At 42.0% G+C, this 21,831-nt stretch overlaps 2 protein-coding genes across 2 annotated transcripts; one reads left to right on the forward strand and one right to left on the reverse strand.

The window, feature by feature from the left end:
* Positions 1-12,529: 12,529 nt before the first annotated feature.
* LOC118397723 (guanine nucleotide-binding protein G(T) subunit gamma-T1) lies at positions 12,530-13,646 on the reverse strand. The gene is made up of 3 exons (XM_035792622.2): positions 13,576-13,646; positions 13,155-13,256; positions 12,530-12,990 (listed from the first exon to the last, which is right to left on the reverse strand). The coding sequence occupies exons 2-3, from the start codon at positions 13,251-13,253 to the stop codon at positions 12,862-12,864; spliced, it is 228 nt and encodes a 75-aa protein (XP_035648515.2). The 5' UTR covers positions 13,254-13,256; positions 13,576-13,646; the 3' UTR covers positions 12,530-12,861.
* A 4,120-nt stretch (positions 13,647-17,766) lies between these two features.
* On the forward strand, positions 17,767-21,731 carry tfpi2 (tissue factor pathway inhibitor 2). The gene is made up of 5 exons (XM_035792836.2): positions 17,767-17,933; positions 18,328-18,498; positions 18,791-18,970; positions 20,380-20,553; positions 21,089-21,731. The coding sequence occupies exons 1-5, from the start codon at positions 17,858-17,860 to the stop codon at positions 21,190-21,192; spliced, it is 705 nt and encodes a 234-aa protein (XP_035648729.1). The 5' UTR covers positions 17,767-17,857; the 3' UTR covers positions 21,193-21,731.
* The last annotated feature ends 100 nt before the right edge of the window (positions 21,732-21,831 follow it).

Genomic DNA, 21,831 nt, shown 5'->3' on the forward strand with positions numbered 1-21,831 from the left:
ACACTGCTACTCCTACTGCTCTCTCCTCGTCCGCCCACGTGTTCTCGCACACCCCGAGAGCTTCTGGTCAGCGGGGTGGTGGCACCGGGATCCTCATCTCTCCCAAGTGGTCTTTCTCTCTTTCTCCCCTTACCCATCTGTCTATTGCCTCCTTTGAATTCCATGCTGTCACAGTTACCAGCCCTTTCAAGCTTAACATCCTTATCATTTATCGCCCTCCAGGTTCCCTCGGAGAGTTCATCAATGAGCTTGATGCCTTGATAAGCTCCTTTCCTGAGGACGGCTCACCTCTCACAGTTCTGGGCGACTTTAACCTCCCCACGTCTACCTTTGACTCATTCCTCTCTGCCTCCTTCTTTCCCCTCCTCTCCTCTTTTGACCTCACCCTCTCACCCCTCCCCCTACTCACAAGGCAGGCAATACGCTTGACCTCATCTTTACTAGATGCTGTTCTTCCACTAACCTCATTGCAACTCCCCTCCAAGTCTCCGACCACTACCTTGTATCCTTTTCCCTCTCGCTCTCATCCAACACTTCCCACACTGCCCCTACTCGGATGGTATCGCGCCGTCCCAATCTTCGCTCTCTCTCCCCCGCTACTCTCTCCTCTTCCATCCTATCTTCTCTTCCCTCTGCTCAAACTTTCTCCAACCTATCTCCTGATTCTGCCTCCTCAACCCTCCTCTCCTCCCTTACTGCATCCTTTGACTCCCTATGTCCCCTATCCTCCAGGCCGGCTCGGTCCTCCCCTCCCGCCTCCGTGGCTCGACGACTCATTGCGAGCTCACAGAACAGGGCTCCGGGCAGCCGAGCGGAAATGGAGGAAAACTCGCCTCCCTGCGGACCTGGCATCCTTTCACTCCCTCCTCTCTACATTTTCCTCCTCTGTCTCTGCTGCTAAAGCCACTTTCTACCATTCTAAATTCCAAGCATCTGCCTCTAACCCTAGGAAGCTCTTTGCCACCTTCTCCTCCCTCCTGAATCCTCCCCCTCCCTCCTCCCTCTCTGCAGATGACTTCGTCAACCATTTTGAAAAGAAGGTCGATGACATCCGATCCTCGTTTGCTAAGTCAAACGACACCGCTGGTTCTGCTCACACTGCCCTACCCTATGCTCTGACCTCTTTCTCCCCTCTCTCTCCAGATGAAATCTCGCGTCTTGTGACGGCCGGCCGCCCAACAACCTGCCCGCTTGACCCTATCCCCTCCTCTCTTCTCCAGACCATTTCCGGAGACCTTCTCCCTTACCTTACCTCGCTCATCAACTCATCCCTGACCGCTGGCTACGTCCCTCCCGTCTTCAAGAGAGCGAGAGTTGCACCCCTTCTGAAAAAACCTACACTCGATCCCTCCGATGTCAACAACTACAGACCAGTATCCCTTCTCTCTTTTCTCTCCAAAACTCTTGAGCGTGCCGTCCTTGGCCAGCTCTACCGCTATCTCTCTCAGAATGACCTTCTTGATCCAAATCAGTCAGGTTTCAAGACTAGTCATTCAACTGAGACTGCTCTTCTCTGTATCACGGAGGCGCTCCGCACTGCTAAAGCTAACTCTCTCTCCTCTGCTCTCATCCTTCTAGACCTATCGGCTGCCTTCGATACTGTGAACCATCAGATCCTCCTCTCCACCCTCTCCGAGTTGGGCATCTCCGGCGCGGCCCACGCTTGGATTGCATCCTACCTGACAGGTCGCTCCTACCAGGTGGCGTGGCGAGAATCTGTCTCCTCACCACGCGCTCTCACCACTGGTGTCCCCCAGGGCTCTGTTCTAGGCCCTCTCTTATTCTCGCTATACACCAAGTCACTTGGCTCTGTCATAACCTCACATGGTCTCTCCTATCATTGCTATGCAGACGACACACAATTAATCTTCTCCTTTCCCCCTTCTGATGACCAGGTGGCGAATCGCATCTCTGCATGTCTGGCAGACATATCAGTGTGGATGACGGATCACCACCTCAAGCTGAACCTCAGCAAGACGGAGCTCCTCTTCCTCCCGGGAAGGACTGCCCGTTCCATGATCTCGCCATCACGGTTGACAACTCCATTGTGTCCTCCTCCCAGAGCGCTAAGAACCTTGGCGTGATCCTGGACAACACCCTGACGTTCTCAACTAACATCAAGGCGGTGTCCCGTTCCTGTAGGTTCATGCTCTACAACATCCGCAGAGTACGACCCTGCCTCACACAGGAAGCGGCGCAGGTCCTAATCCAGGCACTTGTCATCTCCCGTCTTGATTACTGCAACTCGCTGTTGGCTGGGCTCCCTGCCTGTGCCATTAAACCCCTACAACTCATCCAGAACGCCGCAGCCCGTCTGGTGTTCAACCTTCCCAAGTTCTCTCACGTCACCCCGCTCCTCCGCTCTCTCCACTGGCTTCCAGTTGAAGCTCGCATCCGCTACAAGACCATGGTGCTCGCCTACGGAGCTGTGAGGGGAACGGCACCTCAGTACCTCCAGGCTCTGATCAGGCCCTACACCCAAACAAGGGCACTGCGTTCATCCACCTCTGGCCTGCTCGCCTCCCTACCACTGAGGAAGTACAGTTCCCGCTCAGCCCAGTCAAAACTGTTCGCTGCTCTGGCCCCCCAATGGTGGAACAAACTCCCTCACGATGCCAGGACAGCGGAGTCAATCACCACCTTCCGGAGACACCTGAAACCCCACCTCTTCAAGGAATACCTAGGATAGGGTAAGTAAGGGTAAGTAAGGGTAAGTAATCCTTCTCACCCCCCTTCTCCCCCCCAACAAGATTTAGATGCAAGTGGCTGTTCCACTGGTTGTCATAAGGTGTATGCACCAATTTGTAAGTCGCTCTGGATAAGAGCGTCTGCTAAATGACTTAAATGTAAAAAATGTAATTTGATTAAGTTCATAATCAAAGAACAGCACAGGATCTGGCTTTCCGTGTGTTGGAAGGCATTTCAAGACAAATAAAAAAAACATTCAATTACTAAATGCACCCCAAAAAGTTATTTCCATATTTCCGAAAGATTGTGCAAGAAGGAATACTAGGGCCCTATAAAGACTGTTACATTTTTTTGCCTGATTCCATTTAGTTTTTCCCCAAATACAGCTTCCTCCATTTAGTTTTTCCCGGTTAAAAAAATGCCCAGTTTATCACACTTCTTTAATAGAAAAACAACTATGTTTGGATGTTCTAAGAACACAATAGTGCTTCAAATATTGCAGTTTCACAAGACTGCAGATAGAGACAGGTTAAGTCTCTGACCATCTAACCTAGCTCCACAAAACCCAATCCAAATTCTTGTCATTCCGGACAAATAGAGCAACAATCATACAGTTTGAGAATTACAAGCCTATGTTTGCATCTAACAATGTTAGCCAAACATAACATCTAATTTCCCAATGAAGTCACCCTAATACTAACTGTACCAGTTGGAGTATACCAGCTACATGGACATACAGTACAGATATTTGTGCAGGCATTGAGTAGCATGAGATGGAAGCGGTTCACAACATTAGTCCCTCCAAATAGAGCGACAGTAATATATTTGCATCATGAATGAAGACTTTTCTTAGGGAGTGAAGGGATGAGGAGTGGAACACTCCCGTTCTTGAGAAATGGGAGCTCCAACAGAGACTTGGTACCACGGATCCCTCCCAAATGGCACCCTATTCCCTACATAGTGCACTATTCTTGACTAGGTCCCATAGGGCTCTGGTCAAAAGTAGTACAGTATATAGGGAATATGGTGCTACTTGGGATGTAACCCAGGAACCATTTTGATTTGTTCTTCCAAATCGTCTTCAGCTAGAAAATCACTTTTTACTCTCTAAATCACACTTCTTTAATAGAAAAACAACTATGTTTGGACGTTCTAACACAATAATGCTTAAATCACATCAGGAAACCACTTTTGAGGTCTGAGAAAAATATGATAAATGTAGATTTTTGGGTGTAGTTTACCACTCAGACCTGGGCAGTTCCAGTCCTCGGGGCCCTGATTGGTGTCACACTTTTCCCCCATCCCTAGCAAACACAGCTTATTTTAAATAATTGCATTTTTAACTGAAGATCATGATTAGTTCATTATTGGAGGCAGGTGTGTTAGCTGGGGCAAAAGTGTGACACCAATTAAGCCCCCTAGAGTTGTCCAGGCCTGCTAATTGAAGCACACACCTACTGTAGCAAGAGGCTGTTGTTTAGCTGTGTTTTTGTAGCGCACATGTGATGTCAGACTTTGCAAAACAAAGTTTACACACAATACCCCAGGTTGAAAAAAAATGGAAATATCACATTTAAATAAGTATTCAGACCCTTTACTCAGTACTTTGTTGAAGCACCTTTGATAGTGATTACAGCCTTGGGTCTTCTTGGATATGACGCTATAAGCTTGGCACACCTGTATTTGGGGAGTTTCTCCCATTCTTCTCTGCAGATCCTCTCAAGCTCTGTCAAGCTCTGTCAGGTTAGATGGCGAGCGTTGCTGCACAGCGATTTTCTGGTCTACCCAGAGGTGTTCGATCAGGTTCAAGTCCGGGCTGTGGCTGGGTCACTCAAGGACATTCAGAGACTTGTCCAGAAGCCACTCCTGCATTGTCTTGGCTGTGTGCTTAGGGTCGTTGTCCTGTTGGAAGGTGAACCTTCGCCCCAGTCTGTGGTCCTGAGCGCTCTGGAGCAGGTTTTCATCGAGGATCTCTCTGTACTTTGCTCTGCTCATCTTTCCCTTGATCCTGACTAGTCTTCCAGTCCCTACCGCTGAAAATATCTACACAGCATGCTGCCACCACCATGCTTCACCGTAGGGATGGTGCCAGGTTTCCTCCAGACGTGACGCTTGGCATTCAGGCCCAAGAGTTCAATCTTGGGTTCATCAGACCAGAGAATCTTGTTTCTCATGGTCTGAGGTCCATTTTGGCAAACTCCAAGTGGGCTGTCATGTGCCTTTTACTGAGGAGTGGCCTCCGTCTGACCACATAAAGGTCTAATTGGTGGAGTGCTGTAGAGATGGTTGTCCTTGTGGAAGGTTCTCCCATCTCCACAGAGGAACTCTGGAGCTCTGTCAGAGTGGCCATTGGGTTCTTGGACACCTCCCTGACCAAGCCCCTTCTCCCCCGATTCCTCAGTTTGGCTGGGCGGCCCCGCTCTAGGAAGAGTCTTGGTGGTTCTAAGCTTCTTCCATTTAAGAATGATGGAGGCGGGCCTCCTGATGGGTGCAGTGGATTAAGGCACTGCATCGCAGTGCTAGCTGTGCCACTAGAGAGCCTGGTTAAAGTCCAGGCTCTGTCTCAGCCGGCCGCGACTGGGGCATGGGGCAGCACACAATCGGCCCAGCGTCGTCCGGGTTAGGTGGAGGGCTTGGCCGGCTGGGATGCTCTTATCCCATCACGCACTTGCGACTCCTGTGGTAGGCCGGGAGCAATGCACACTGACACGGTCGCAGTTGCACAGTGTTTCCTCTGACACATTGGTGAGGCTGGCTTCCGGGTTAAGCGGGCATTGTGTCAAGAAGCAGTGCGGCTTGGCTGGGTTGTGTTTCGTAGGATGTATGTGTCTCGACCTTCGACCTCTCCCGAGTCCGTACGGGAGTGGCAGCGATGGGACAAGACTGTATCTACCAATTGGATACCACGAAATTGGAGAGAAAACGGGGTAAAGGAATGATGGAGGCTGCTGTGTTTTTGGGGACCTTCAAAGCTGCAGAAATGTTTTGCTACCCTTCAGCCAGATTTGGGTTTCAACACAATCCTGTCTCTGAGCTCTACGGACAATTCCTTCGACCTCATGGCTTGGTTTTTTCTCTGACATGAACTGTCAACTGTGGGGCCTTATATAGACAGGTGTGTGCCTTTCCAAATCATGTCCAATCAATTGAATTTACCACAGATGGACTCCAATCAAATCTCAAGGATGATCAATGGAAACAGGATGCACCTGAGCTCAATTTCGAGCCTCAAAGCTAAGGGTCTGAAAACTTATGTAAATAAGGTTTTTATGTTTTTTCTAAAAACCTGTTTTTGCTTTGTCATTATGGTGCATTGTGTGTAAATTGTTGAGGCACATTTTTTATTTAATCTATTTTAGAAAAAGGCTTTAACGTAACAAAATAGGGAAAAAGTAAAGGGGTCTGAATACTTTCTCAATGCACTGTACAAAGGTTATTGTTAACTTGTAGTGTTGCATACCAGAACAATTTCACACCGCAGAGCTGTGAATTGTGAGTCGGGGTCAAGAGCACTGTCAAGAACATTACTTTCCCCTGACAGCTGTAACATCTGAGCAATTCCACAGTAACAGAATTAAGTTGAGACTCAGAATGTTCACTTTAAAATGTATGTCAAACAAAAACCAATGATTGAAAATTAAAACAAACAATACAACTCTATGCACAAGGACTACTTTTAAAAATGTCCACTGGTAACAGAATGACAGCACAAACAGCACAAACACGGAACCCAAACCGGCTGCGTGCGTGCGCCATCGTGAGCTATCGTGCATACATTTATTTTTCCCCCTACACCAAACGCGATCACGACACGCAGGTTAAAATATCAAAACAAACTGAACCAATTACATTAATTTGGGGACAGGTCGAAAAGCATTAAACATGTATGGCAATTTAGCTAGTTAGCTTGCACTTGCTAGCAAATTTGTCCTATTTAGCTAGCTTGCTGTTGCTAGCTAATTTGTCCTGGGATATATAAACATTGAGTTGTTATTTTACCTGAAATGCATAAGGTCCTCTACTCCAATTAATCCACACATCTACGACAATTAATCCATACATAAAACGGCCAACCAAATCGTTTCTAGTCATCTCTCCTCTTTCCAGGCTTTTTCATCTTTGAACTTATATGGTGATCGGCATCTAAACTTTCATAGTATTACCACGACGACTGGCAAAACAGTTTGTCTTTCAATCACCCACGTGGGTATAACCAATGAGAAGACGGCACGTGGGTACCTGCTTCTATAAACCAATGAGGAGATGGGAGAAGCAGGACTTTCAGTGCGATCTGCGTCAGAAATAGAAAGGAGTTCTATTTTAGCCCTTGGCATCGCAGTCGCTCGTTGGTGCGTGAGCAGTGTGGGTGCAATAATTGAATAACATGGATTTCTAAATGTATTTTGCGATGCTCGCGCACGTGACTTGTCCGGTCTGGTCAGCATGTTAGCATCGCAGACCGTCATTATTTTACCAAATTTTGCATCTGCACTGTTCTTCAAGTCAATGTATTTTTGTCAAATCTTCTGTGGACATTGTTCAAAGTAGTCCTTGTGCATAGAGCTGTATGGTTTGTTTAACTTTGCAATAATTGTTTTTTGTTTGACATAGTGGAAAGTGGAAAGTGGAATTGCCTATCACTTGAGGAAGAAGTAAGCAGAAGAAGTATACTACAGTTCAACATTTTGATTAAACGGAATTTCCCCCCAAATCTTGATGTCAAACAAATATAACATAGGCTAGGTATGATTTGTAGGTAGGTTTTGGAAATGAGTAAACTCAGAAGTTTTACTTTACTCTAAAATTAAGTGAGGTTAGAACATTCTGGTGGGATAGGTCTGAATCACTCTGATTGGATATGCAATGTGATTATGACATTGTAGTCACTCAACAATTTCTCGTAACCCTTTTGTGTGCCATTACCAAGTTTACAATGCACGGAACCTTCAACTGTATTCTTTTAATAAACGGAAGTTCCTATATTCCCCACAGGTGCGTTGTATTCATATTGTTCCTCATTTCCTTTTTGCTTTAATATCCTTCCTATTCTTTCACATGTCTGTTTATTTTCAACCTCCCTGCATCCTTTGGGGTTTGAGTCACACAAAAAATGTATTCCATTTACCGCTCAGTATTTGTTTGTTTCTATTTATAGGGTCTCTGTTTGTAGTTTGAGATTGTTGCCCCCGGTGACTGTCTAGTCTAGCAATATGTAGCCTTGAAAGGCTGCAGGTAGCCTACTGTAGGGTTTAGCTTATGCCTTGCTCCAACTAGGTACAGTATCCCACACCTGACTCGTCATTTAAAGAGTCACTAATGATAAACATGAATGATTGGCAGGATTCCACTTACTGGTCTCTCAGGTCTAAAGCTAAAAGTGTGGGCTCTATAACCAGAGAAGCAGAGGTGAAGCGAGAGGGTCTGCCCAAAATCTGTCCACAAAAATAAGACCACGAAGTGGAGGCCAATGTGTGTTTAATTTTGTTAACAAAAAATGTAATTGCTAATGTGCTATGTCAGGCTTATTTGATCGAATAGAACATGATGCTTATTTGATCATATAGAACATGATGCTTATTTGATCTAATTGAAGTTTCATAATGGTTGGGTTCTCTTCTCCTCCCGCCTGCCCTCCATCTTTGAGGACATGTATTTCCATTGTTAGAGCGGTCACTCGACTATCTTGTCAATAATATATCATCTTTGCTATAACTCAAACACCTCAGTACCTGTGGCACTCCAGGACCAGGGTTGCTTACAAGAAGCCTGATTAATATGAAGAGCATGTTTATCAAGCAGATTATTGCTATACTGTTTTCTCTTTCTCAGGGAGTAAATTACAGGCAATTTGCTAGTTGTTATATGGGCAGTAACGACTGCATTAACAAACTACAAAGTAGCTATATCAAATTGATGATGTAGAATGTTACCATCGTGGAAAGGTATCACTTCAAGTTCAAGACAGACGTCACGTGACAGCCAGTAGATATTTTTTTCTCCCACAAGGCTGTAGCAAAACAATGTGAGGCTTTTGCAGTTCTGTTAAGGTTGAGAAGTTTGTAATATTGGGAAATATTGTCGTAGGGCATAACAGGAACGTTATTCATACAATACGAATAGAACCTGACTCGTTTCTGTCAACATAAACAAAAAACGTAATGTTTATGGACAGCTCGAGCTGAATTAGCCTTTATGCTAGTGACTTTTCATCTACTTTCACGTTATGTAGTGTTACTATCAATTGCGAGTTATATCACAAATATTCATATCCACGAAAGCTGTATTAGTTAACTTTCTTTGTGAAATTTAATCATGATTTATCTATTCTGTGTCTGTGTTTCATTGTTGTCATGCTATGCTCTGATAGCTAGTTAGGATTAGCACTCGTTCATAGCTTTTGAGAGACACCTTTCGTGCAACATGTTCTAGTCTATAGTCTTTAAATGATCAGCCGTTGTCTGTGAACCACTGGCGGCTTTGGATTTAGATGACACATTTCCAATCAGCTTCCTTAATTTGGTTAATTTGTAGAAATGACGGCCACCTGCCAAGTTCAGTCGCAGAGCTCCGTCAATCAGCCATTTCTGTACAATTGACAGTTGTGTGTGCGTCTAAGATTCGCTCATGCGCAATGGTCATGTCAGGTGTCATTGCAGTTGGCATAGGTCATGCCAGGCAAAGTATCAAGGCGTAGTGTACCAAGGGTGAACTTTATAATGGCAGGTGGTGACTAAAACATACTTGCTGCTTATTTTCCCTTTGACATTTTTCCATTGAAAAAGCACTTGAAAAAACAAACAATGGATAAGTTTGAATGTTTGCTTTAGAGTTATCTGTGCTTCAAGCTGTCTGTCTCAGTACCATCATTCAATAATTCATATTAGCCTATCCCTTTACAACATACAGTACCAGTGAAAAGTTTGGACACACCTACTCATTACAGGGTTTTTCTTTATTTTTACTATTTTCTACAATTTAGAATAATAGTGACGACATTAAAACTATGAAATAACACATATGGAATCATGTAGTAACCAAAAGAGATTATTCAAAGTAGCCACCCTTTGCCTTGATGACAACTTTGCACACTCTTGGAATTCTCTCAACCAGCTTCATGAGGTAGTTATCTGGAATGCATTTCAATGAACAGTGTCTTGTTTAAAGTTCATTTGTGGCATTTCTTTCCTTAATGCATTTGAGACAATCAGTTGTCTTGTGACAAGGTAGGGTTGGTACACTGAATATAGCCCTATTTGGTAAAAGATCAAGTCCATATTCTGGCAAGAACAGCTCAAATAAGCAAAGAGAAACAACAGTCCATCATTACTTTATGACACGAAGCTCAGTAAATCTGTAATATTTCAAGAACTTTTAAAGTTTCTTCAAGTGCAGTCGCAAAAACCATCAAGCGCTATGATGAAACTGGCTCTCATGAGGACTGCCACAGGAAAGGAAGACCCAGAGCTACCTCTTCTGCAGAGGATATGTTTATTAGAGTTACCAGCCTCAGAAATTGCAGCCCAAATAAATGCTTCACAGAGTTCAAGTAACAGACACATCTCAACGTCAACTGTTCAGAGGAGACTGAATCAGGCCTTCATGGTCGAATTGCTGCAAAGGAACCACTACTAAAGTGGAAATCTGTCCTCTGGTCTGATGAGGCCAAATTTGAGATTTTTGGTTCCAACCACCGTGTCTTTGTGTGAGACACAGAGTAGGTGAACGGATGAGCTCTGCCTGTGTGGTTACCACTGTGAAGTATGGAGGAGGAGGTGTGATGATGTAGGGGTGCTATACTGGTAACACTGTCTGTGATTTATTTAGAATTCAAGACACACTTAACCAACATGGCTACCACAGCATTCTGCAGCGATATGCCATCCCATCTGGTTTGCGCTTAGTGGGGCCATAATTTGTTTTTCAACAGGACAATGACCCAACACACTTCCAGGCTGTGTAAGGATTATTTGACCAAGAAGGAGAGTGATGGAGTGCTGCATCAGATGACCTGGCCTCCACAATCATTCAATTTTGGCCCATTCCTCCTGACAGAGCTGGTGTAACTGAGTCAAGTTGTTTGTAGGCCTCCTTGCTCACATACACTTTTTCACTTCTGCCCACACATTTTCTATAGGATTGAGGTCAGGGCTTTGTGATGGCCACTCCAATACCTTGACTTTGTTGTCTTTAAGCCATTTTGCCACAACTTTAGAAGTATGCTTGGGGTCATTATCCATTTGAAAGACCCATTTGTGCCCAAGCTTTAACTTCTTGGCTGATGTCTTGAGATGTTGCTTCAATATATCCACATAATTTTCCTTTCACATGATGCCATCTACTTTGCGAAGTGCACCAGTCCCTCCTGCAGCAAAGCACCCCCACAACACGATGCTGCCACCCCTGTTCTTCACGTTTGGGATGGTGGTCTTCGACTTGCAAGCCTCCCCCTTTTTACTCCAAACATAACACTGGTCATTATAGCTAAACAGTTCTATTTTTGTTTCATCAGACCAGAGGACATTTCTCCAAAAAGTACGATCTTTGTCCCCATGTGTAGTTGCAAACTGTAGTCTGACTTTTTTTATGGTGGTTTTGGAGCAGTGGCTTCTCCTTGCTGAGTGGTCTTTCAGGTTATGTTGATATAGAACTAATTTTACTGTGGATATAGATACTTTTGTACCTCTTTCCTCCATCATCTTCACAAGGTTCTTTGCTGTTGTTTTGGAATTGATTTGCACTTTTCATCTCTAGGAGACAGAACGCATCTCCTTCCTGAGCGGTATGACTGCGGCGTGGTCCCATGGTGTTTATACTTGTGCACCATTTTTGGTACAGATGAACATGGTACCTTCAGTCGTTTGGAAATTGCTTCCAAGGATGAGCCAGACTTGTGGAGGTGTACAATTTTATTCTAAGGTCTTGGCTGATTTGGTACACCTCCAATTGACTCAAATTATATCAATAAGCCTATCAGAAGCTTCTAAAGCCATGACATAAATTTTCTGGAAATTTCCAAGCTGTTTAAAGGCACAGTCAACTTAGTGTATGTAAACTTCTGACCCACTGGAATTGCGATGCAGTGAATAATAAGTGAAATAATCTGTCTGTAAACAATTGTTGGAAAAATGACTTGTGTCACGCACAAAGTAGATGTCCTAACCAACTTGCCAAAACTATCGTTTGTTAACCAGTTTTAATGACTCCAATCTAAGTGTATGTAAACTTCCGACTTCAACTGTATATACTGTATTCTGTTCTATTCTACTGTATTTTAGTCTATGCCACTCCAACATTGCTCATCCAAATATTTATTTATTCTTAATTCCATTCCTTTCCTTTAGATTTGTGTGTATCGTGTGTATTGTTGTGAAAGTTTTTGAAATTACTTGTTAGATATTACTGCACTGTTGGAGCTAGAAACACACGCATTTCGCTACTCCTGTAATAACATCTGCTAAACATATGTATGTGACCAATAAAATATGATTTGATATTTGACCAAGAAGGAGAGTGACGGAGTGCTGCATCAGATGACCCAGCCTCCACAATCACCCGACCTCAACCCAATTGAGATGGTTTGGGATGAGTTGGACTGCAGAGGGAAGGAAAAGCAGCCAACAAGTACTCAGCATTTGTGGGAACTCCTTCAAGACTGTTGGAAAAGCATTCCAGTTGCAGCTGGTTGAGAGAATGCCAAGCTACAATGTAGAAAATAGTCAAAATAAAGAAAAACCCTGTAATGAGTAGGTGTGTCCAAACTTTTGACTGGTAGTGAATATCAGTTATAATATATGAGCTCAACAGCCATTTAGTCTTTGAAAACAGCCCAGGTGACTTGTAGTTGTAAACAAGCTCATTTAATGACTTTGGTTTCATCTAATAACGAAACAGATGGTGCACACTAAAGATATGGGAGACAAGCACTTTACTGACAAATAAACCATCCAACAAAGCTCTGACAATCATTGCCAAAAACTACTCTTATTTACTGCATCAATTCAGGGAGATGAATTTACATGGGTTCATGAGGTTTGTATATATTCAGAAATTTAAATTATTATTTTTTGTTTTTTGTTTCATCTTGGTTGGCTAATGGTGATCCAGCAATGTTTCCTGGGTAGGGGGAATGTCCTTGGGCACTAGAGGGGGTCTAATCTGTTCTTCCTGTCCTCTTCAGCAGACGACACATCCACCTTTCAACTCCTTGAATGGGTTCTTGTCCTCTGCAATACCTTTGACCAGGGTGTCCTCTTCTACACCAGCCTGAACCGCCTCCATAAACTCAGTACAGCACTTAGACGTCTGTCGTACAAAATAATGGTCTACCGGTAACACACACAACTTTAATATCAAGAATGCCATTACAGTCTGATTTGATGACCAATCCAGAACTCTTATTGTTCCTACATAGATATTACTTTTACAATTGGAAAAATTATCAATTAAAGTAAGCTGGTCAAATTTACCAGCCATCTCTCAAGCTTGACTTCAATCTTCTTTTGGTCTCTTTCCATTTTAGCCTTATCCACGTCTGTCAACTCGTCCATATTTATCACCCCCGGCATTGTCTGTCAAAGAAAATAAATACATTGTTGCCCGAAGGGAAGGTAAACATTATTCGTAAAGTAGAGCCACACTCACAAAAACTATTTTAAAATGTGCCACGCAGAAGCTTGATAATCATAATTGCATACATTAGGTGGTACTTCATTAATTGTTTTGTTGATTGGGGTTGTGAATATTCATTGGTATATTATATTTTTAAAATAGACCCCAATCCTACACTCAGATTATCCCTTCCCTATGATTGCTAGATTAATGAATTGAATAATATTAATTCATCAAATATATATTAATTCATAAAAGACAAGGAACAAAAGGACTTACAAGGACCAGTCTTCCACCCCTGAAAACTGCCAGAGAAATCCCTCTCCCTCAATCCAGGTTATAAAGTCATCTGCATAAACATCCTAATCTCTTAATATGATTAAAACAATGCCCTTTATTCCAACACGGTAGAATCATAGCAGAGGGCAAAGGGCCACTCTCCAAAGTACAGGTGTTAGGTTGGAAGTTGTGTTGTTGAGACGTCTAAAAATGCCATTGAGAGTGGAAGAATATCAATAATACGTGGATACGTACAATATTTTGCCTGTGGTTCTCTTCACTGTTCCAATGCAGATATGGGTCAAGGGGAATGACACGGCAGTTCATGTTGGCATGATAAGAAGGCTAATCTGTATTTACCTTCAACCTGTCATGACGAAGGATACATCATCATTAGGATCCTCTGCATTGTTGGAAAAGGACCTGAAAGTAAGCATTTCACTGTTAGTCTAAACCTGTTGTTTACGAAGCATGTGACAAATAAGATTTGATTTGATTTATGAATATGACAACTATAGCAGTTCTCCAGGAGATATAAGGGATTGATGAGTTTAAAATGAAATCATAGAGATATTGCAATAGCTGCATCCATAAGCTGTGTAGGCTAGTATAGTCGAAGTAACTATAAGTCACATTTTCTATGGCTTTGGGACGAAGCAAGGTAACGTGATTTCAGTGGAGAGTGTAGATGTAGGAAAGAAACTGCAGCTGATGCATCCATGAGATGGGTTCCTATGTATCTATTAGCCTACATGTTCTGTGCCTTTCAGATGTAGAAAGGTTTCATGTCAGTGCAGAGAAAAGGTGCAGAGAGAAAAAGTGTGTGGGAGTATAGTGGTCACTGGTCAGACATGATCCTGTCAAGGGAGAAAGAGTATTGTGCCATGTTGAGAATGGGGTGGAGAAGGTCATTTCTATGGAATGAATGACAGCCTCCTCTATAATATACTGAGAGCGATGGAATCAAGTTAAAAATATTTTAAAAAATTACATTTTTTATTTTTATTTCACCTTTATTTAACCAGGTAGGCAAGTTTGTGTGTATTGTTGTGGTGAGAAGGGAAAAAAGGCCATGGTGGCAAAGTAAATACAATATAGCAAGTAAAACACTGGAATGGTAGTTTTGCAATGGAAGAATGTGCAAAGTAGAAATAAAAATAATGGGATGCAAAGGAGCAAAATAAATTAATTAATTAAATACAGTTGGGAAAGAGGTAGTTGTTTGGGCTAAATTATAGGTGGGCTATGTACAGGTGCAGTAATCTGTGGGCTGCTCTGACAATTGGTGCTTAAAGCTAGTGAGGGAGATAAGTGTTTCCAGTTTCAGAGAATTTTGTAGTTCGTTCCAGTCATCGGCAGCAGAGAACTGGAAGGAGAGGCGGCCAAAGAAAGAATTGGTTTTGGGGGTTACTAGAGAGATATACCTGCTGGAGCGTGTGCTACAGGTGGGAGATGCTATGGTGACCAGCGAGCTTAGATAAGGGGGAGTTTACTTAGCAGGGTCTTGTAGATGACATGGATCCAGTGGGTTTGGCGACGAGTATGAAGCGAGGGCCAGCCAACGAGAGCGTACAGGTCGCAATGGTGGGTAGTATATGGGGCTTTGGTGACAAAACGGATTGCACTGTGATAGACTGCATCCAATTTGTTGAGTAGGGTATTGGAGGCTATTTTGTAAATGACATCGCCGAAGTCGAGGATTGGTAGGATGGTCAGTTTTACAAGGGTATGTTTGGCAGCATGAGTGAAGGATGCTTTGTTGCGAAATAGGAAACCAATTCTAGATTTAATTTTGGATTGGAGATGTTTGATATGGGTCTGGAAGGAGAGTTTACAGTCTAACCAGACACCTAAGTATTTGTAGTTGTCCACGTATTCTAAGTCAGAGCCGTCCAGAGTAGTGATGTTGGACAGGCGGGTAGGTGCAGGTAGCGATCGGTTGAAGAGCATGCATTTAGTTTTACTTGTATTTAACATTTACATTTACATTTAAGTCATTTAGCAGACGCTCTTATCCAGAGCGACTTACAAATTGGTGCATTCACCTTATGGCATCCAGTAGAATAGTCACTTTACAATAGTGCATCTAAATCTTAAAGGGGGGTGAGAAGGATTACTTATCCTATCCTAGGTATTCCTTAAAGAGGTGGGGTTTCAGGTGTCTCCGGAAGGTGGTGATTGACTCCGCTGTCCTGGCGTCGTGAGGGAGTTAAGAGCAATTGGAGGCCACGGAAGGAGAGTTGTATGGCATTGAAGCTTGCCTGGAGGGTTGTTAACACAGTGTCTAAAGAAGGGCCAGAAGTATACAGAATGGTGTTGTCTGCGTAGAGGTGGATCAGAGACTCACCTGCTGCAAGAGCGACCTCATTGATGTATACAGAGAAGAGAGTCGGTCCAAGCATTGAACCCTGTGGCACCCCCATAGAGACTGCCAGAGGTCCGGACAGCAGACCCTCCAATTTGACACACTGAACTCTATCAGAGAAGTAGTTGGTTAACTTAGTTAACTAAGAGGACAGTCAGAGGTTCATGTTATGAAATAATTTTGCCCTCTTGTTGCTGTCCTCCACCTATGTAATTGAAATGTATTGAGATTGAGAAAGAAGCCTTTCTTTTCTTAGACCAAGGCTCCTATTCAATATTCAATCAATTACAGGTCAAGCACTGAGTCTCGCCTACATTTGAATTGTGCTGCCTGTATGTTTTGGATTCAGGCACAGAACAAAACAGGGTGACCGGTGTGAAACGAAAATAATCTCCACTGCAAATGAATTGAAACATGTTTGGTGCTCTACATGGTGGGAGACAATCTCTATAACTAGGTTTCCATCCAATTTGCAACAGATTTTCATGCGAATATTCAAAAATCTGCAGAAAATAATATGCACATTTTCCCAGCAGAGGTATTTCCATCTAACTGACTTTTTGCATATAAAGGGATGTGCTTGATGACATAGTTCACGCAAAAAAAATATTTGGCGTTTAAATTCCCATGTACCGAATGACAAATACAAGTTCATTGGGATTTCATCACACTTTCAACTCTACTGATGTATTTGTTACAACAACTAGGTTTCAAATGCAAACTTTGTGTGTGAGTAAAGTACCTGTTGGATAAAAAATATCATGACAGGCCTGATGGAAAGAGGCAATTTGTCGGTAAACTTTATAAATGTGACAACACAAAATATGCTACAAAAGTTGGGATCTTTTTGTGTCAGTAAAATGTATTATGTAAGAAATTGCGGTGGGAATGCTTTTATGCACAAATATTGATATTAAAACCATCATATAGAAATAAACTTGGAGTCATGTGATGACATGTTGTGTGGTCCTCCCACTACAAGGCGGGAAAGCATGTTGTTTATTGGCTACAGATTAAATATATTATGAATGTGGTAAAAGTGGATGGTGATGAGTTTAATGCTCATTTCCAATAAATATCGAGGATCTTATTCTGGTGACATGATGATCGATGCTTTGCTGTTTGACAAATAAAAATAATATCGCTATTTTGTCCATAATAATCTCATCATGTAGTAATAGGCTATACCGTCACTGTAGTTGCTAGTTGTCGGCTGGAGCGCACGTGTTTATACCAGAGTGGGCACATTCTCTATGTAACACAAAAAAATGTTTCGTGACAAAACCATCAGTAGAGTAGAAAATGTAATGGAAACACATTTATATTGAAATTTTTATCCGATACGTGATTTTAAACGCAAAAGTTGTGTTTATGTGCACTTCGTAATCATGCACAGCCTTTTATCCTCAACAAGTAAATATGTTGGAAACATCTCTTATGTGGAGAATGCGGGATTTTGGAATCTATAGAGACACCATGATCATGTAATTGAACTACTCTGAAGACAGCAGTCCACAACATGACACATATGGTCATAAACCTGTTAACAACTCATTATTCTCATGATACCGATGATTTATTAATCATCACTAGCATAGTAGTTTCGTTCCCAGACTAGCCTACATTTATTCTGGTGTATTTCCACAGAAATGATTAGACCATAGCTATTAACAAAGATGGGCGTCTTGCATAAATATTTTAGCTGTCTATCAATGTGACATTGTCTGTGATTCAAATCATCACATTAATCAGGTCGTTTTAAGACCTTAATACGATTTTTTATGAAAATGACAAATGAGTCATCAGCTATAGCCCGCCCCTCCGGCCCCTTGGGAAAACCTTTACAATAGTATAAATGGCTGCACATCTCGTGCGTAAAATTAGAAGGGTAGTTGAATTTAGAACCGATCTACAGCAATGGAGTTCAGTTCATTGATTTTTCTGATATTTTCATGCTCCCTTTGTTACGTTTTTGCGTTGTCACCGAAACAAGGTAAAGAAACATTTGATTACCGTGACTGTTGATTTTATTCGTTATGAGAGTTCTCAAAGCACCATAATACCGTTCAACCCCATGATAATCAATATAATGGGCGTTGGCTCAAGCCTTTCTAGTAGTGATAAAGTTGTTGTTGACATGAATCTGTACTTCAGCAGAGATGTCTTTACCTAGGGGAATAATCCGTATCGTGGGATTTCAGGGTTACAGTTTGATTGACAGTTAAAGGCAATGTTCCCTCATTATGGTAAACGCTACCGATTTAACAGGAATGTACCTTTACATGTCAAGCATGTTATCTGTAACGCTTCAGCGATACAGATTTAATAGAGCCCCTAATTACATAGCCAGCAATAGTGTTGATGTTGTGTGTTTCTTCTCATTCCAGGGGTGTGTCTTCTTCCAGTAGACGAGGGGCCTTGCAGAGGAGATAGCCAGCGTTACTACTACAATACTATCACTCAACAATGTGAGGTGTTCAGCTATGGAGGCTGCCAAGGGAATGGCAACAACTTCATGAGTTTTATGGAATGTAAGAAAGCATGTTTTAGGATACCAAGTAAGTTTATTTGCATTTTAATGAAAGACTATATTTGTTTAGCAATTGCAGTAATTTTCCTTTGCATTGAAAAGTTTGCTGTTTATAATAATGTATTTATTTATTTCAAATGCCATCAAAACTATTGTAACCATTGAAATCATGATGTTTGTGGAAATCTGACCTATTAAAGTACTAAAGATTTGAAATGGACACATCAACTTATTTAGGGTAAATGGCAATACACCGTGACACGTCTCATTTTTCAATAGTTCTTATATGAGTGTGTCTTTGCACCTTCTACACCCACCAGAGATCCCCCAGATCTGCAGGTTCCAGAAGGAGGAGGGCCCCTGCCGTGCCATGCACTGGCGCTACTTCTTCAACATGACCACCATGCAGTGTGAGCAGTTTGTCTACGGTGGCTGTCAGGGCAACGAGAACCGCTTCCAGAACCAGATGTCTTGCATGGAGTACTGTAGACCACACAAAAGTATGTGGAGAATGGTCAAAGTCAACAGTCAGGCTGTTTTCTATCAGCTGTACTGCACAATAGGGAAAACATTTCCACGTTAACACATCAGTGTTGAGCACATAGGCTCATTCCATGTGAAAAAGGCTTGTTATAACCATATTCTACTGTGCTCACTCTGTTGTGTTGTTAACTTTGAATTAATTTTGAGGAAACATATTTAACTTTGCTCACAAGAATTACATGAAGAAGTATGTAGAAACAAGATTAGAGGAACCTCTTTCATGAAATCAGCCGGGCAATTTGATTGTAAACACCCACATCCTCGTCAGACCCTAACCATGAGGATGTGTAATAGTTGATATTTACAGATGTAGGATCTTAATTTGATCACACTGTTGTAGGATAACTTTCCTGCAATGCAGGACATTTTAAATGTGTAGTGTATTTGACATTTAAAAAGGCTTCTGAAGTTTGTAATTCCCACTTTAACATTTCAGACTTGATTTTCCCTTATGAAATGTATCAACCCCTACAAACATTTCCATTAAAGGTGCACTATGCAGAAATCACTCCACCATTTCCTGGTTGCTACAATTCAGATAGATTGCCTAATTTCAGGATATGTGACAAAATAAGAAATTATAGTGTAGAGAATTGTACCATCTAAACCACTGTGAAATATATTTTACATCACCAAAAATGTTGTACTTTCAGCTGTTTGAAGCTGGTGCACAAAACCGAAAGTAAAATATGCAAAAATGTAACTTAAGAAGCATAGAATTAGCGCGCATAAAACAGATCTACTGGTTCTTGGACTTGCTTTCAATGAGAATGACAGATTTATAACTAACATTTCTATGTGAATTCAGTTGGGTCGCCCAAAAAGTTTCATATTGCATCTTGAATTATAATCTACACAATAATTCACATTTCCTGTTGCTGTAGGATTTGTTTCCTGCCGGCTCAAATTAAGATCATACATCTATCTGTAAGTAATCAAGAAATTAAACAAGATAGAAGGAACAGCAGTACAAAAATACCAACCCTGACTAACAGCCTGCTCTATCAATACGATACTCAAGGGCCTCACAGTTTGCGAGTGCCTTAATTTTCCGCAAAAATTGCCCTGAAATGATTCCAAATGGCCCTCTATACAGCCTTCTCTCAGTTGTGTGTCTGTTCATGTTCAGAAGCCAGAGATGATCCTCTTGGTCTAAAATTAGACCATGCTAGCTGAAGAGTAGACTACATTTACAGAGTACTCATTGTCCTTTCTTTAGACTCCATTATTCCGATATGATTACATCCAGGGCCCTCGCTCAATTTTACATCTACTAATGTAATTCAGACACCAGAAACGAGATAATGTTAGCTGAAGAGTAGCCTTCTCTTTGAGACTTCTTATAGTTGTTTTGTGTGATTGACAGCTACTCCTGTGCTCTGCCTGGATCCCCTGGATAAAGGAGGCTGTGCTGCGTCTATACTGCGCTATTACTACAACTCAGCTTCCAGGATGTGTGAGCAGTTCATCTATTCAGGCTGTGGAGGAAGCAGCAACAACTTTATATCCAGGCAAAGCTGCATGGACGTCTGTGCTAAAGGTATAATAATGGCCATGACACACGTACTCATGCACAGACGTAATAATTTAAATGTGGCAGATTATAGACGGTTAGAAGTTACATGTAGCTGTGGTCATGATGTGACTGGGGATACTGAATAGATGAACCGCTCACACGTCCAGGAAGATGACTTGTAGTAGTGGTGCAGTATGTGGATCAGGTTATAAGGAACAGGCTTTATTTCTAACGGGATCGAGCGCAACCAGCTTTCAATGCAGTACAGTGCCCCAAAACAGATGGATTACGCCTCAATCTCTCAATTTTGGCCGCATTATTTGGATATTTGTGTAATATAATATATGATTATGCTATAACTGACAAGTATGTGTAGTTTAGGTTAATTTGCACACAGTTTTCAATAGTTTTAGATGGTTCTCGTCGAGCTGAGGCTCTCCCTGCCCCCCCCCCACCAGATCGTTCTGCACCTTACTGTGACGTAGTAAGGGAAAGGGAAAGGGGGATACATAGTCAGTTGTACAACCTGTATGACGATATGTAATTTTCTTTGTTTCAGCTGGGAAACCATGGAAACCCAGAAGAACAGGCTTGAAGAGAACAACCGCCAAAAAACGCATTAGAATCAAGTCTAATAACGGTATTAAATGGTCAACAATTTGATTCAGTGATTTTTATTCAAAGAGACACATGAATTGACTGTAAATGAACAGACACTGAAATGTTGATTTGTATGTTTGTTTTTTACTGCACCAGAAGTAACTAGCTACTTGCACTGCCTTTTCTATAGATGTTAACTGTGATGCACTGTTGAAAATAGCGAACCAACCACCCAAATGGGAATCAACCTACACCAGCAGTATTTTTGCTGTGTACCTTTCTCAAGATGGTGTATTGTAGAATACATTTACCATGACAACGATCATACAATATAGCATTTAATTTTGGTTAGCAAAATAATAAATTTATTTTTAGTATTTTGTGTTTTTAACATAGTATATTTCAACAAAAACCATTGGTTAGCTTTATATGAAGTTTTCGCACAATGGCATATTTTGGATAAAAAAATGTTTTAACTCAACTTTGCCTTGTCTGGATAGTCCTGTTATTAAGCAGGAATAAGAACTGAATGTGTATCAATACTTATTTTGTATTTGTTCTTAACTGACTTGCCTAGTTAAATAAAAAAAATGACATCTTTATTTTCCTCTGGATGTTCTTTGGTCACGTATGCTTGCATCGTCACCTTGTCCCTTCTCATCTGGGTTTCCACGTGATAGCACAGCCACAAGGTCAACATGG

Source organism: Oncorhynchus keta, chromosome 19 (assembly GCF_023373465.1).
Source record: "Oncorhynchus keta strain PuntledgeMale-10-30-2019 chromosome 19, Oket_V2, whole genome shotgun sequence".
Classification (NCBI taxonomy): Eukaryota; Metazoa; Chordata; class Actinopteri; order Salmoniformes; family Salmonidae; genus Oncorhynchus; species Oncorhynchus keta.

What these genes read in the sequence shown, in the direction of transcription:
- tfpi2 (XM_035792836.2), top strand. Translation starts at nt 17,858, where the DNA reads ATGGAGTTCAGTTCATTGATTTTTCTGATATTTTCATGCTCCCTTTGT. An exon ending in GTACTGTAGACCACACAAAA is followed by an intron (nt 18,971 to 20,379) that starts GTATGTGGAGAA and finishes TGTGATTGACAG; the next exon opens with CTACTCCTGTGCTCTGCCTG. An exon ending in CATGGACGTCTGTGCTAAAG is followed by an intron (nt 20,554 to 21,088) that starts GTATAATAATGG and finishes TCTTTGTTTCAG; the next exon opens with CTGGGAAACCATGGAAACCC.
- LOC118397723 (XM_035792622.2), bottom strand. Translation starts at nt 13,253, where the DNA reads ATGCCGGGGGTGATAAATATGGACGAGTTGACAGACGTGGATAAGGCT. An exon ending in TCAAGCTTGAGAGATGGCTG is followed by an intron (nt 12,991 to 13,154) that starts GTAAATTTGACC and finishes TTTGTACGACAG; the next exon opens with ACGTCTAAGTGCTGTACTGA.